Below are 12,494 nucleotides of genomic sequence, written 5' to 3'. Positions count from 1 at the left end.
TGGATGTGGCGCTGGTCTTAGGGGGCGCTGGCCCCTCGGGTCAGGGGTGGATGTGGCGCTGGTCTTAGGGGGCGCTGGCCCCTCGGGTCAGGGGTGGATGTGGCGCTGGTCTTAGGGGGCGCTGGCCCCTCGGGTCACGGGTGGATGTGGCGCTGGTCTTAGGGGGCGCTGGCCCCTCGGGTCACGGGTGGATGTGGCGCTGGTCTTAGGGGGCGCTGGCCCCTCGGGTCACGGGTGGATGTGGCGCTGGTCTTACGGGGCGCTGGCCCCCCGGTCAAGGTTGGATGTGGCGCTGGCCCCTCGGGTCACGGGTGGATGTGGCGCTGGTCTTAGGGGGCGCTGGCCCCTCGGGTCACGGGTGGATGTGGCGCTGGTCTTAGGGGGCGCTGGCCCCTCGGGTCACGGGTGGATGTGGCGCTGGTCTTAGGGGGCGCTGGCCCCGCGGGTCACGGGTGGATGTGGCGCTGGTCTTAGGGGGCGCTGGACCCTCGGGTCACGGGTGGATGTGGCGCTGGTCTTAGGGGACGCTGGCCCCTCGGGTCACGGGTGGATGTGGCGCTGGTCTTAGGGGGCGCTGGACCCTCGGGTCACGGGTGGATGTGGCGCTGGTCTTAGGGGGCGCTGGACCCTCGGGTCACGGGTGGATGTGGCGCTGGTCTTAGGGGGCGCTGGACCCTCGGGTCACGGGTGGATGTGGCGCTGGTTTTAGGGGGCGCTGGACCCTCGGGTCAGGGGTGGATGTGGCGCTGGTCTTAGGGGGCGCTGGACCCTCGGGTGACCGGTGGATGTGGCGCTGGTCTTAGGGGGCGCTGGCCCCTCGGGTCAGGGGTGGATGTGGCGCTGGTCTTAGGGGGCGCTGGCCCCTCGGGTCAGGGGTGGATGTGGCGCTGGTCTTAGGGGGCGCTGGCCCCTCGGGTCAGGGGTGGATGTGGCGCTGGTCTTAGGGGGCGCTGGCCCCTCGGGTCAGGGGTGGATGTGGCGCTGGTCTTAGGGGGCGCTGGCCCCACGGGTCACGGGTGGATGTGGCGCTGGTCTTAGTGGGCGCTGGCCCCTCGGGTCAGGGGTGGATGTGGCGCTGGTCTTAGGGGGCGCTGGCCCCTCGGGTCAGGGGTGGATGTGGCGCTGGTCTTAGGGGGCGCTGGCCCCTCGGGTCAGGGGTGGATGTGGCGCTGGTCTTAGGGGGCGCTGGCCCCTCGGGTCAGGGGTGGATGTGGCGCTGGTCTTAGGGGGCGCTGGCCCCTCGGGTCAGGGGTGGATGTGGCGCTGGTCTTAGGGGGCGCTGGACCCTCGGGTCACGGGTGGATGTGGCGCTGGTCTTAGGGGGCGCTGGACCCTCGGGTCACGGGTGGATGTGGCGCTGGTCTTAGGGGGCGCTGGACCCTCGGGTCACGGGTGGATGTGGCGCTGGTCTTAGGGGGCGCTGGACCCTCGGGTCACGGGTGGATGTGGCGCTGGTCTTAGGGGGCGCTGGACCCTCGGGTCACGGGTGGATGTGGCGCTGGTTTTAGGGGGCGCTGGACCCTCGGGTCAGGGGTGGATGTGGCGCTGGTCTTAGGGGGCGCTGGCCCCTCGGGTCAGGGGTGGATGTGGCGCTGGTCTTAGGGGGCGCTGGCCCCTCGGGTCAGGGGTGGATGTGGCGCTGGTCTTAGGGGGCGCTGGCCCCTCGGGTCAGGGGTGGATGTGGCGCTGGTCTTAGGGGGCGCTGGCCCCTCGGGTCAGGGGTGGATGTGGCGCTGGTCTTAGGGGGCGCTGGCCCCTCGGGTCAGGGGTGGATGTGGCGCTGGTCTTAGGGGGCGCTGGCCCCTCGGGTCAGGGGTGGATGTGGCGCTGGTCTTAGGGGGCGCTGGCCCCTCGGGTCAGGGGTGGATGTGGCGCTGGTCTTAGGGGGCGCTGGCCCCTCGGGTCAGGGGTGGATGTGGCGCTGGTCTTAGGGGGCGCTGGCCCCACGGGTCACGGGTGGATGTGGCGCTGGTCTTAGTGGGCGCTGGCCCCTCGGGTCAGGGGTGGATGTGGCGCTGGTCTTAGGGGGCGCTGGCCCCTCGGGTCAGGGGTGGATGTGGCGCTGGTCTTAGGGGGCGCTGGCCCCTCGGGTCAGGGGTGGATGTGGCGCTGGTCTTAGGGGGCGCTGGCCCCTCGGGTCAGGGGTGGATGTGGCGCTGGTCTTAGGGGGCGCTGGCCCCTCGGGTCAGGGGTGGATGTGGCGCTGGTCTTAGGGGGCGCTGGACCCTCGGGTCACGGGTGGATGTGGCGCTGGTCTTAGGGGGCGCTGGCCCCTCGGGTCACGGGTGGATGTGGCGCTGGTTTTAGGGGGCGCTGGACCCTCGGGTCAGGGGTGGATGTGGCGCTGGTCTTAGGGGGCGCTGGACCCTCGGGTCACGGGTGGATGTGGCGCTGGTCTTAGGGGGCGCTTGACCCTCGGGTCACGGGTGGATGTGGCGCTGGTCTTAGGGGGCGCTGGCCCCTCGGGTCAGGGGTGGATGTGGCGCTGGTCTTAGGGGGCGCTGGCCCCTCGGGTCAGGGGTGGATGTGGCGCTGGTCTTAGGGGGCGCTGGCCCCTCGGGTCAGGGGTGGATGTGGCGCTGGTCTTAGGGGGCGCTGGCCCCTCGGGTCACGGGTGGATGTGGCGCTGGTCTTAGTGGGCGCTGGCCCCTCGGGTCAGGGGTGGATGTGGCGCTGGTCTTAGTGGGCGCTGGCCCCTCGGGTCAGGGGTGGATGTGGCGCTGGTCTTAGTGGGTGCTGGCCCCTCGGGTCAGGGGTGGATGTGGCGCTGGTCTCACGGGGCGCTGGATCCTCGGGTCACGGGTGGATGTGGCGCTGGTCTCACGGGGCGCTGGATCCTCGGGTCACGGGTGGATGTGGCGCTGGTCTTAGGGGGCGCTGGCCCCTCGGGTCACGGGTGGATGTGGCGCTGGTCTTAGGGGGCGCTGGCCCCTCGGGTCACGGGTGGATGTGGCGCTGGTCTTAGGGGGAGCTGGCCCCTCGGGTCAGGGGTGGATGTGGTGCTGGTCTTAGGGGCGCTGGCCCCTCGGGTCAGGGGTGGATGTGGCGCTGGTCTTAGGGGGCGATGGCCCCTCGGGTCAGGGGTGGATGTGGCGCTGGTCTTAGGGGGCGATGGCCCCTCGGGTCAGGGGTGGATGTGGCGCTGGTCTTAGGGGGCGATGGCCCCTCGGGTCAGGGGTGGATGTGGCGCTGGTCTTAGGGCATGGACACAAAACAATCCTTTAATGCAGGGGTCCCCAACTCCAGGCCTCAGGGACCACCAACAGGCCATGTTTTCAGGATATCCTATGGTAAGAACCCCTGTGGCAATGTGTGAGGCACTGACAATAATTACATCACCTGTGCAATACTGGGGAAATCCAGAAAACATGACCTGCTGGTGGTCCCTGAGGACTGGAGTTGGGGAGCAATCCTTTAATGCTTGTTCTGATCTGACGGAGCCGCTAGAAGTGGCCTCTACCCAAACCATATATTCCAAAGTAGCGGCAGTGCCCCTTATTGCATAACCACCCACAAGCCGCCGGCGTGCCGCCGCTCCTCCGCAGGTTGTACCGCGTGTTTTCTGTCCCGATTTATATGGTGAACGTCTTCTGTTTTTAACAAGCAACAGCCCAAACCTCCCTGTAAAGCTGGGCTTTGCTGCACCCTACGGCCACATGTGAACACACCGGGGCAGATATTTTAAGGGGTTGTCTGAGTTATTAAAGGGGTTTACTGGGTAAATTCTGTTGATGACCTAACGTGTGCAGATAATCGCCAGCGACCGCCGTTGTGGATCAGCCAGTCGCCCAGCGTCATTCCCCCTGAAGTCTCTTGTTACACTCCCAGCTCTTCAGCTCTGACACCCGGTGGTCAGAGCTGGAAGTGTAATAGGAGTCCACACTCCCATTGATTGAAACAAAGCCCTCTGACGCCGCCAGCAGTGATGACAACATCTGGCTGCATCGCACAGACAGCGGGCCAGGCGATCCGCTGACTGCCAGGATCCTGAGCGGCCGGTCCCTGATTAGTAACTATTGATGGCTATTTTCAGGTTATCAATAGTAATTGTCCAGAAAACCCCTTTAATTTGTAAACAGGTTCTCTGTGGCAAAAATAAACCAGCTAATGCTTCTCACAAGTCTCCCGGCGGCAGCTCCAGGTCTCCTATGTGACATATTGTTTACAGGCTGCAGCAGTTGTTTCATGGGATGTCACGTGCTGCTGCAGCCAATGACAGAGCTTGGCTATCTATTGCTGAGCTGTCATTGGCTGCAGCAGCCTGTAAACAATATGTCACAGAGGAGCCCCGCAGTGAGATAAGTATTGGCTGGTATATTATTGATTGTCGTGGGGGACGTTTGCCTACAAATTATACACCCTGGACAACCGCTCTGCCACGTGTATCAGACATGACACGTCCAGAGAGTCGGCTCTGTTCTGGAAGCAGGAAAACAGACTTCCTGGCTGGAACGGCACCGTCTTATGATGCCACCAAGCAGACTTTAATGGAGCCAGTCCGGCTTAGGTCACGCCCCCTAGCATTTTCTGGGATGGACTGCTGCTACATGCTCTATTTTATCCTGGATTGGAGAGGAATTCTGCAATGGAGGCTCCTACACAAATGAGTCCTAAGGTGGTGTGAAAGTGCTGATACTGTTGATGCAAGCTGGGAAAGGGATAGCGGTGTCTTGGGGTTCTAGGATGGGGCGACTGGATGCTTTTTGTAGCTCAACTTCACAGATTTTACTATGGTGTGACTGCTGCTGCTTAAAGGGGTTGTCCCGCGGCAGCAAGTGGGTCTATACACTTCTGTATGGCCATATTAATGCACTTTGTAATGTACATTGTGCATTAATTATGAGCCATACAAAAGTTTTTCACTTACCTGCTCCGTTGCTAGCGTCCTTGTTTCCACGGAGCCGACTAATTTTCGGCGTCTAATGGCCAAATTAGACGCACTTGCGCAGTCCGGGTCTTCTTCTTTTCTCAATGGGGCCGCTCGTGCAGGATGCCGGCTCCGTGTAGCTCCGCCCCGTCACGTGCCGATTCCAGCCAATCAGGAGGCTGGAATCGGCAATGGACCGCACAGAAGCCCTGCGGTCCACCGAGGGAGAAGATCCCGGCGGCCATCTTCAACCGGTAAGTAAGAAGTCACCGGAGCGCGGGGATTCAGGTAAGCGCTGTGCGGATTTTTTTTTAAGTCCCTGCATCGGGGTTGTCTTGCGCCGAACGGGGGGGGGGGGGGGGGGGGGGGTTGAAAAAAAAAAAAACTGTTTCGGCGTGGGACAACCCCTTTAAGGGAGGACGTTCAGTTGCCTGTCGCTCGCTGTCACCCAGATGGCAGCTGTAGTCTCACAGTTAAAAGTTGAAGGTTGCGCTAGAAATAATCTGTGTAGTCCCAGCTAATATTCTGTAGCATAGACTTCTGTGGCATCCACTAGATCTGCTGTACTAAAGCCTGGACACCAGTGAGCCGCCACCTAGGACTTTATCTTTCTACATGCTTGCAGTGCTATAAAACTCTCTGTCCTCCCTGCTGGTCGCTGTGTACTTCTGCTTGGTGGGAGCCGGGCGGGCACGTGGCCTCCCCGCTGCTTGGTGGGAGCCGGGCGGGCACGTGGCCTCCCCGCTGCTTGGTGGGAGCCGGGCGGGCATGTGTATTGGTGGAGGTCAGAATGAATAGACTGACCTGCTTTTAAAGGCGTAGGGTCTGTAGAGGTAACGTGTAATAAAGTGTGACCAAAGCCGCGCCGCACGGGTTCAGGCGGTCTCTGTCCCCAGTTATAGAGGTATACGTGAGCTGCGCTACTCCTCATGGGACAGACATTACAGATGTACTATGGTGCTATACATTTGTGCTTATGAACAAGTTCGGGAGTTCTCATTAAGGAGACCCAATAAGAGTAGAAAGAGTTATTTGCAAGCAATACTCAATGGGGAAAAAAAATGCAAATTTCCTGACATCAGCCAAAGCCGACACTAAGAGGAACTGCTGGGCGCACCGCTGTTTCTTGGGGGTCTCGCAACTTGGTAATTTGTTGTTTTACAAAGTGCCTTTTTATGTCAGAACTCCACAGTTTCAGTTCTGATAAAGCCCTATGAGTTCCTGTACTGGGCGGTCCGTGCCACGTTGCAGCCGTCCGACGATGTAGGCTTTATATACAAGAACAAAGTATTGCTGGACGTACTCGGAGTATGGTTGGTCAAACGTAGTTTAAAATAACATACTTTCCCTTCAACATCATGACAGCATACATCTGGAGGTTGCTCACCTGCTGACCTGATGGGACAGGAAAAGGCAGAGCATAAAAGAAACCTCCCCTCCACCAAACACCAGTGCTTTTCCTGTCCCTTCAGGACAGCAGCGGCAGAGCTCCAGCGATGCTGTCCCATGCCGGAGGTTCCAGGGCTTACCGGTGAGCGGCGGCATCTCTCCTGGCAGCCCCGGTTGCCCCAGTGGGAAGTACCTCATCTGGGAGCTAACCGGGGACTGCGTGGGCCTGGGTCCAAGTACGGGCTTTCCGGCACCACTGCGGCCGTCATTTAGGCGGCCGCCGCCATCTCTGGGTCCAGGGGCGAGCAGCAGCATTCCTCCAGGGGGCGTGGCCTCGGCGGAGCACCGGGAGTGACGTCAGACGCTCCGCAAGGGGGCGTGGCCTATCTGAAAGTGGGCGTGGGCTGGCGCCGGATTCAATTTTTAAAGCTCCTCTGCACCAGGGAAGCATTCTTCACGCCGGGGAATCGATCCTAAGTACAGGAGTTGATCTCACAAGCGCAGGATGTCGGCCAGAGAGGACCCAGAGAATCTCGAAACTGGAATTGGTCCAGTGGGCCAACCTACAGACACCTGCACTACATACACTTCCTTACTACCAGAGTTCTCCCTTGTCATTTCAGGACAGGGATACTCAAAAACCTAGGGAGGCTAGGAGGAGGAGTAAAAAGTGTCCAGTGTGCTTGGCCAAACTCGACGACTCCTATACCAAAACATTATGTGCCGTTTGTTCTGCAAAAGTTCTGCAGGAGGAAAAATCTTCCCTTATGTCCGAAATTTGGTCGGTCGTCCGGGAAGTTCAGTCCTCCCTCTCGGACCTCCAACCTGGGCCCTCAGGGGTTACACGAAGGTCTGCTCCGGCTGTGTCAGAGTCCGACTCTGACATGACGGAAGATTTGGAGTTTGATAATCTTGGGGAAGTGTTGCAGGAGGAGAAAAAGTACCTTTTTTCCACCGCTGACATGGATCAACTTTTAAAAGCTGTACGTAGAACCATGCAGGTGGAGGAAGATGTGCAGCAACCCCGCACGGGGCAAGACGATATGTTTGCGGGATTGCTTCCACAACGGAAATCTTCGTTTCCTGTAAATGCCACACTCAGTGGGATTGTGTGGATCAGGCTCCGCTAATCCCTAGGGAGTTCAAGGAGCGCCTTTTATTTGCGGGAGACGAGGTGGCGTTTCTGGACGAAATGCCGAAAGTAGATGCGGCTATCGCTATGGTGTCCAGGAAGTCTGGATTACCATTTGAAGATACGTCGCACTTAAAGGACTCCTTGGACAATAAAGTGGACATAACCATGCGTAAGGCCTGGTCCACGTCCAGCCTTATTATAAAATCCAATATCGCGGCCACTTCTGTGGCTCGCTCCATGGCGGTCTGGCTGGATCAGCTCGCGTCCCTAATTGACCAAAAAGCCTCCAGGGAAGAGTTTGCGAGCGGCATCCCTCTGCTACAGATGGCAACAGGGTTTCTGGCGGATGCCTGTATGGAAACTGTCCTCTTCGGAGCTCGCATGGCAGCCCTATCCAACACCGCCAGAAGGGCAGTCTGGGTAAAGGAGTGGTCGGGGGACTTAACATCCAAAAACAAGCTGTGTACCCTACCCTTTCGGGGCGCACGCATTTTTGGACTGGACCTGGATCGCCTGCTGGAAAAAGCAGCTGACAAGAACCAGGGACTGCCAGCCATCAGAACGCCTAAGAGACCCTTCACTCCACATCCCTCGTCTACATACGCTGGGAAAGGGAAGACCGGAAGATGGTCTTATCCGAAGGGTGGAAGGGGTAAGACTTGTTGTTGTCCCTCAGCCCGCATCTTCGTGCCCGGTGGGCGGTAGACTGGCTCGTTTTGCCACTAGTTGGCGTAACATAACGACTAACGAGTGGGTGCTACACCTGGTGGCGGAGGGGTACAAGATCGAACTAGAATCTCGCCCCCCTGACAGATTTATTGTAACCTCAATCCAGTCTCCAGTCCTAGAGCAGGCTCTGTTGAGAGGTGTACAGAACCTGCTGGATCTTGGCGCGATTATCCCCGTCCCCAAGAAGGAACGGGGGAAGGGATTTTATTCCCCCCTTTTTCTGGTTCCCACCGCACAATAATTAACCTCAAAGAACTGAATAAATTCATTGAGTATAGGAAATTTAAAATGGAGACTATCAGAACTGCAACTCCCCTAATTGCCAGGGATAATGTAATGGCTACAATTGACCTAAAGGATGCTTACTTTCACATCCCTATTTACGCCAACTCGCAAAAGTTCCTGAGGTTTGCGCTGAGAATGGAAGGGGAAATCTGTCACTTTCAGTTTATTTGCCTCCCATTTGGAATTTCCTCCGCTCCGCGGATTTTTTCCAAGGTGGTGATAGAAATTGTTGCCTTTTTGCGCAATCGTGGGATTATTATCGTCCCTTACTTGGACGACTTCCTGTTGGTGGCAGATTCCCCGACTATTCTGAGGTCGCACTTGGGTTCCACGCTTCAACTGTTTAAGGACCTGGGTTTGATTATTAATGATCTAAAATCCAACATGGAACCAGAAACCAGGAAAAAATTCCTGGGAGTCATTCTGGATTCCAGTCTCCAAAATTCGTCCCTTCCTCCTCTAAGGAAACAGCTTATCTTGGAGGAATGTTCCACTCTATATAGAAAACCTAGAGTAACAGTAAAAGACGCAATGCGGATCCTGGGACTAATGACTTCGTGTATTGGCGTGGTTCCCTGGGCTCAGTTCCATAGTCGCGGTCTCCAGTCACTAATCCTTCAGAATTGGGACAAGTTACAGTCCTCACTTGACCAGACAATCTCTATTTCTGCTAAAGCCAGATCTTCACTCCGCTGGTGGTTGTCATCGGACAATCTGTCACGGGCATCCGAATGGAACTTGGACCCTGCAATAATAATCACAACAGATGCCAGCGCCAAAGGGTGGGGGGCCCACTTTGAAGGCGGTCATATACAGGGTACTTGGGACGCTCATGAGAGATCTGGTTCATCTAACTTTAGAGAACTTAATGCGGTGTGGAAATCCCTACGTAGCCTGCAATCGCTCTTAGGGATGAAGCATGTGAGGATCTTTTCAGATAATATGACGACAGTGTCACTCATTCGCCACCAGGGTACCACCAGGAATCCTCTACTGCAGCAGTTGGCGGGAAGGATCCTTCAGTGGGCGGAACTCACAACCAAGTCACTGTCGGCCTTTCACATAAAAGGAGCCGAGAATTCAGCCGCGGACTTTCTAACCAGGAAGAAAGTGGACCCAGGAGAGTGGGAACTCCCTCCCGAGGTGTTCAGCCTGCTCGTGACGAAATGGGGGGTACCGGAAATAGACCTATTTGCGTCAAGCGCAAATGCCAAGTGCCGGCTTTCTTTTCCCCGAGGCGCGGAGAAACAGGCCTTGGGCACGGACGCTCTCTCTCACCCCTGGGTTTGGGACTTGGCGTACGCTTTCCCCCCCCTTTACCATTAATTCCGCTCCTACTAAGGAAATTACTGCGGTCAAGCCTGCCAGTAATTCTGGTAGCACCTTATTGGCCCAAAAGACCTTGGTTTCCCCTCCTGAGATCTCTGTCAGTAGGAGAGCCTTTCCACCTTCCACCAAGACCGGACCTATTGCTGCAGGGCCCTCTTCTCTACCCGGAGGTTCACATGTTCAGGCTTACGGCCTGGATCTTGAACGGGTAAAATTCTTGGGGAAGGGTCTTTCTCCTAACGTAATTTCCACTATTAGCGAGAGCCTTAAACCCTCGACAAAAAAGATCTATTCCAAAGTCTGGAAAAAATTCTCAGAGTGGATGGGCCAGGACATCCAGCAGTTAGATCAGCCAGACATCCGTAAAATCCTAGATTTTCTCCAGGCGGGCCTGGATAAAGGGTTGAGTCCGAATACCCTCAAAGTCCAAGTTGCGGCTTTGGGGGCATTCTTTGATCTCGCGCTTGCGGAGCACAGGTGGATTAGGAGATTTCTTAGAGGGGCAAGTAGATTGCATCCATTTACAAGGCTTACGGCACCCCCTTGGGATCTGACCATAGTCCTTCAGGCCTTCTGCGATCCCCCTTTTTGAACCTATTAGAGATCTATCCATCGCCTTGCTGACGTATAAGGTAGCCCTCCCTGTGGCAGTCACGTCGGCTAGACGTGTGGGTGAAATCCAGGCCCTCTCACGAAGGGCCCCATATATGACTATTCACCCAGACAAAATGGTATTTTCTTTAGACCCGTCCTTTCAGCCTAAAGTCTTGTCAGATTTCCACAGAGGCCAGCCAATAGTTATTCCAGCCTTCTGCCAAGATTTTAAAAACGAAAAGGAGCAGAAGCTCCATAATCTAGATGTCAAAAGAGCTGTACTAGCGTACCTTGAGGCAACGGAAAGTTTCAGAAAGTCTGATAAACTTTTCGTTCAATTTCAGGGGCAGGCCAAAGGAAGGGCCGCTTCTAAAGATGCAATCGCCCGGTGGCTCAGGAGAGCGGTCCAGGAGGCTTACAAGGCCAAGGGCATCCCTCCTCCAGAAGGATTGAAGGCCCACTCGACAAGAGCGGTGGCATCTTTTTGGGCAGAAAGAGCGCACGCGTCAATCGAGCAGATTTGTAACGCAGCCACGTGGACTTCTGGCCATACTTTTATTAAACACTACAGGCTGGACTTTAAATGTAGTCAGGACGCAACCTTCGGTAGGAAGGTGCTCCAAGCGGTAATCCCTCCCTAAAAAAGCCCATGCCAGTTATTTGGTTTTCCTCCAGATGTATGCTGTCATGATGTCGAAGGGAAAACGGGAATTTTTCTTACCGATAATTCCCTTTCTTGAAGGCATCATGACAGCATACGGGCTTTTTCCCCCCCTACTGACATGGTTACCCTTATTCTGTCCAACACATGAGGTAATGTGTGCTTATGTTTCTTTGTCTGAGGTGTGTGATGTCAATAAAAACACACCTTCTGGTTAAGTATTCTGTCACTGTGGTTATTTGGAACGCACTGGTGTTTGGTGGAGGGGAGGTTTCTTTTATGCTCTGCCTTTTCCTGTCCTATCAGGTCAGCAGCTGAGCAACCTCCAGCGTATGCTGTCATGATGCCTTCAAGAAAGGGAATTATCGGTAAGAAAAATTCCCGTTTTTTTCTCGTTTGTGCGTTCCTTAGGTTTGTGGTATTTTGTGGCGTTGTAATACGTTGCATACCGTGTGTTGGTGTCCTACAGGGCCGGGATGATAAACATATATGTTACCATATGTAGGAGATTGTTTGATATGCGTCCATGAATATGGAATGATTTGAAACAATTTTTTTGTGTTTTCACCTAGGTGTCTTTCTTAGCGTGTCCCCCAAAACCAGCCAACCATGGATTTCCAACACCGAGCTGGTGGGAAGACTGGCAGCGGAGGAGTCGCCTCCGCATCTGAGAGCAACCGGGACAGAAGGGAACGTCTCAGACAGCTGGCGTTGGAGACTATCGACATCAACAAGGTGCGGACATAAAACCTGCACAGCAGCCACACTGTCCTCTCATGTTAGTAAGGTAACGGTAGTGCTGCAGAGAGGCTTACTTTGTGCCATTAGATAGGCTACAAGTGAACGCATGCCTAGGCCTCATGTCCACGAGCCCGCAGGTTTCCCCGTGCAGATCCCACGTGGCCCGCAGACTTGAGGCCAAAAAATACATGATACTCGCCTGTCTGAACGCTGCAGAGCTCTCCTCTGTCGCGGCCGGATCTTCTTTCTTCTGCACGGCGGATCCGCCCGGGACGCTGGCGGCGTGCCACGCGCATGCTCCATGCCTTTTTTTTTTTTTTTTTAAACTCCTGCTTTCCCGCGGTCCGCGGCAGGGGCTTCAATGGTAGCCAACTGTGCGGGAAGACTGCATAAAAATAAAGCATGTTGCGGTTGTTTTCCCGCGGGTGCAATCCGCACGCCAAGGGTAAATGACATCCGCGGGTATTTAATTACCTGCGGGTGCCGAATGATTCCCTATGGGTGCGGAACGCACGTGCAGGAGACCCACATAGATTTTGTAAATGGATTTATGCCGTGGACATGAGGCCTTACTATTTTGGACTGCGGATTTTGGTGTGGATCCGCACCTTTTGACTCAGATTCGCAGGAAATTTTAGTTTTTCAATTGAAGGGGTGAATTCTGCTGCTGAAAATCCTCAGAGTTCCCTCCATGTGAATGTGCGTAAGACATTGTGCTGCTTTTGTAATTAGGCAGTTTTAAATTTGGGTGAATCTTGTTCACA

General features: G+C 55.9%; 1 protein-coding gene across 1 annotated transcript in view; it reads left to right on the top strand.

Moving 5' to 3' along the window:
- SF3A2 (splicing factor 3a subunit 2) overlaps positions 1 to 12,494 on the top strand; it is a 31,891-nt gene that overhangs the window by 1,250 nt on the left and 18,147 nt on the right. The window contains exon 2 of the mRNA XM_066604588.1: positions 11,562 to 11,724. Within this exon, the coding sequence (XP_066460685.1) occupies positions 11,599 to 11,724 (126 nt within the window). The 5' untranslated portion in view covers positions 11,562 to 11,598. The remainder of the gene's footprint in view (positions 1 to 11,561; positions 11,725 to 12,494) is intronic.

The sequence above is a fragment of the Eleutherodactylus coqui genome, chromosome 5 (genome assembly GCF_035609145.1).
Source record: "Eleutherodactylus coqui strain aEleCoq1 chromosome 5, aEleCoq1.hap1, whole genome shotgun sequence".
Lineage (NCBI taxonomy): Eukaryota > Metazoa > Chordata > Amphibia > Anura > Eleutherodactylidae > Eleutherodactylus > Eleutherodactylus coqui.
This window is presented reverse-complemented; position numbering and strand designations above follow the sequence as displayed.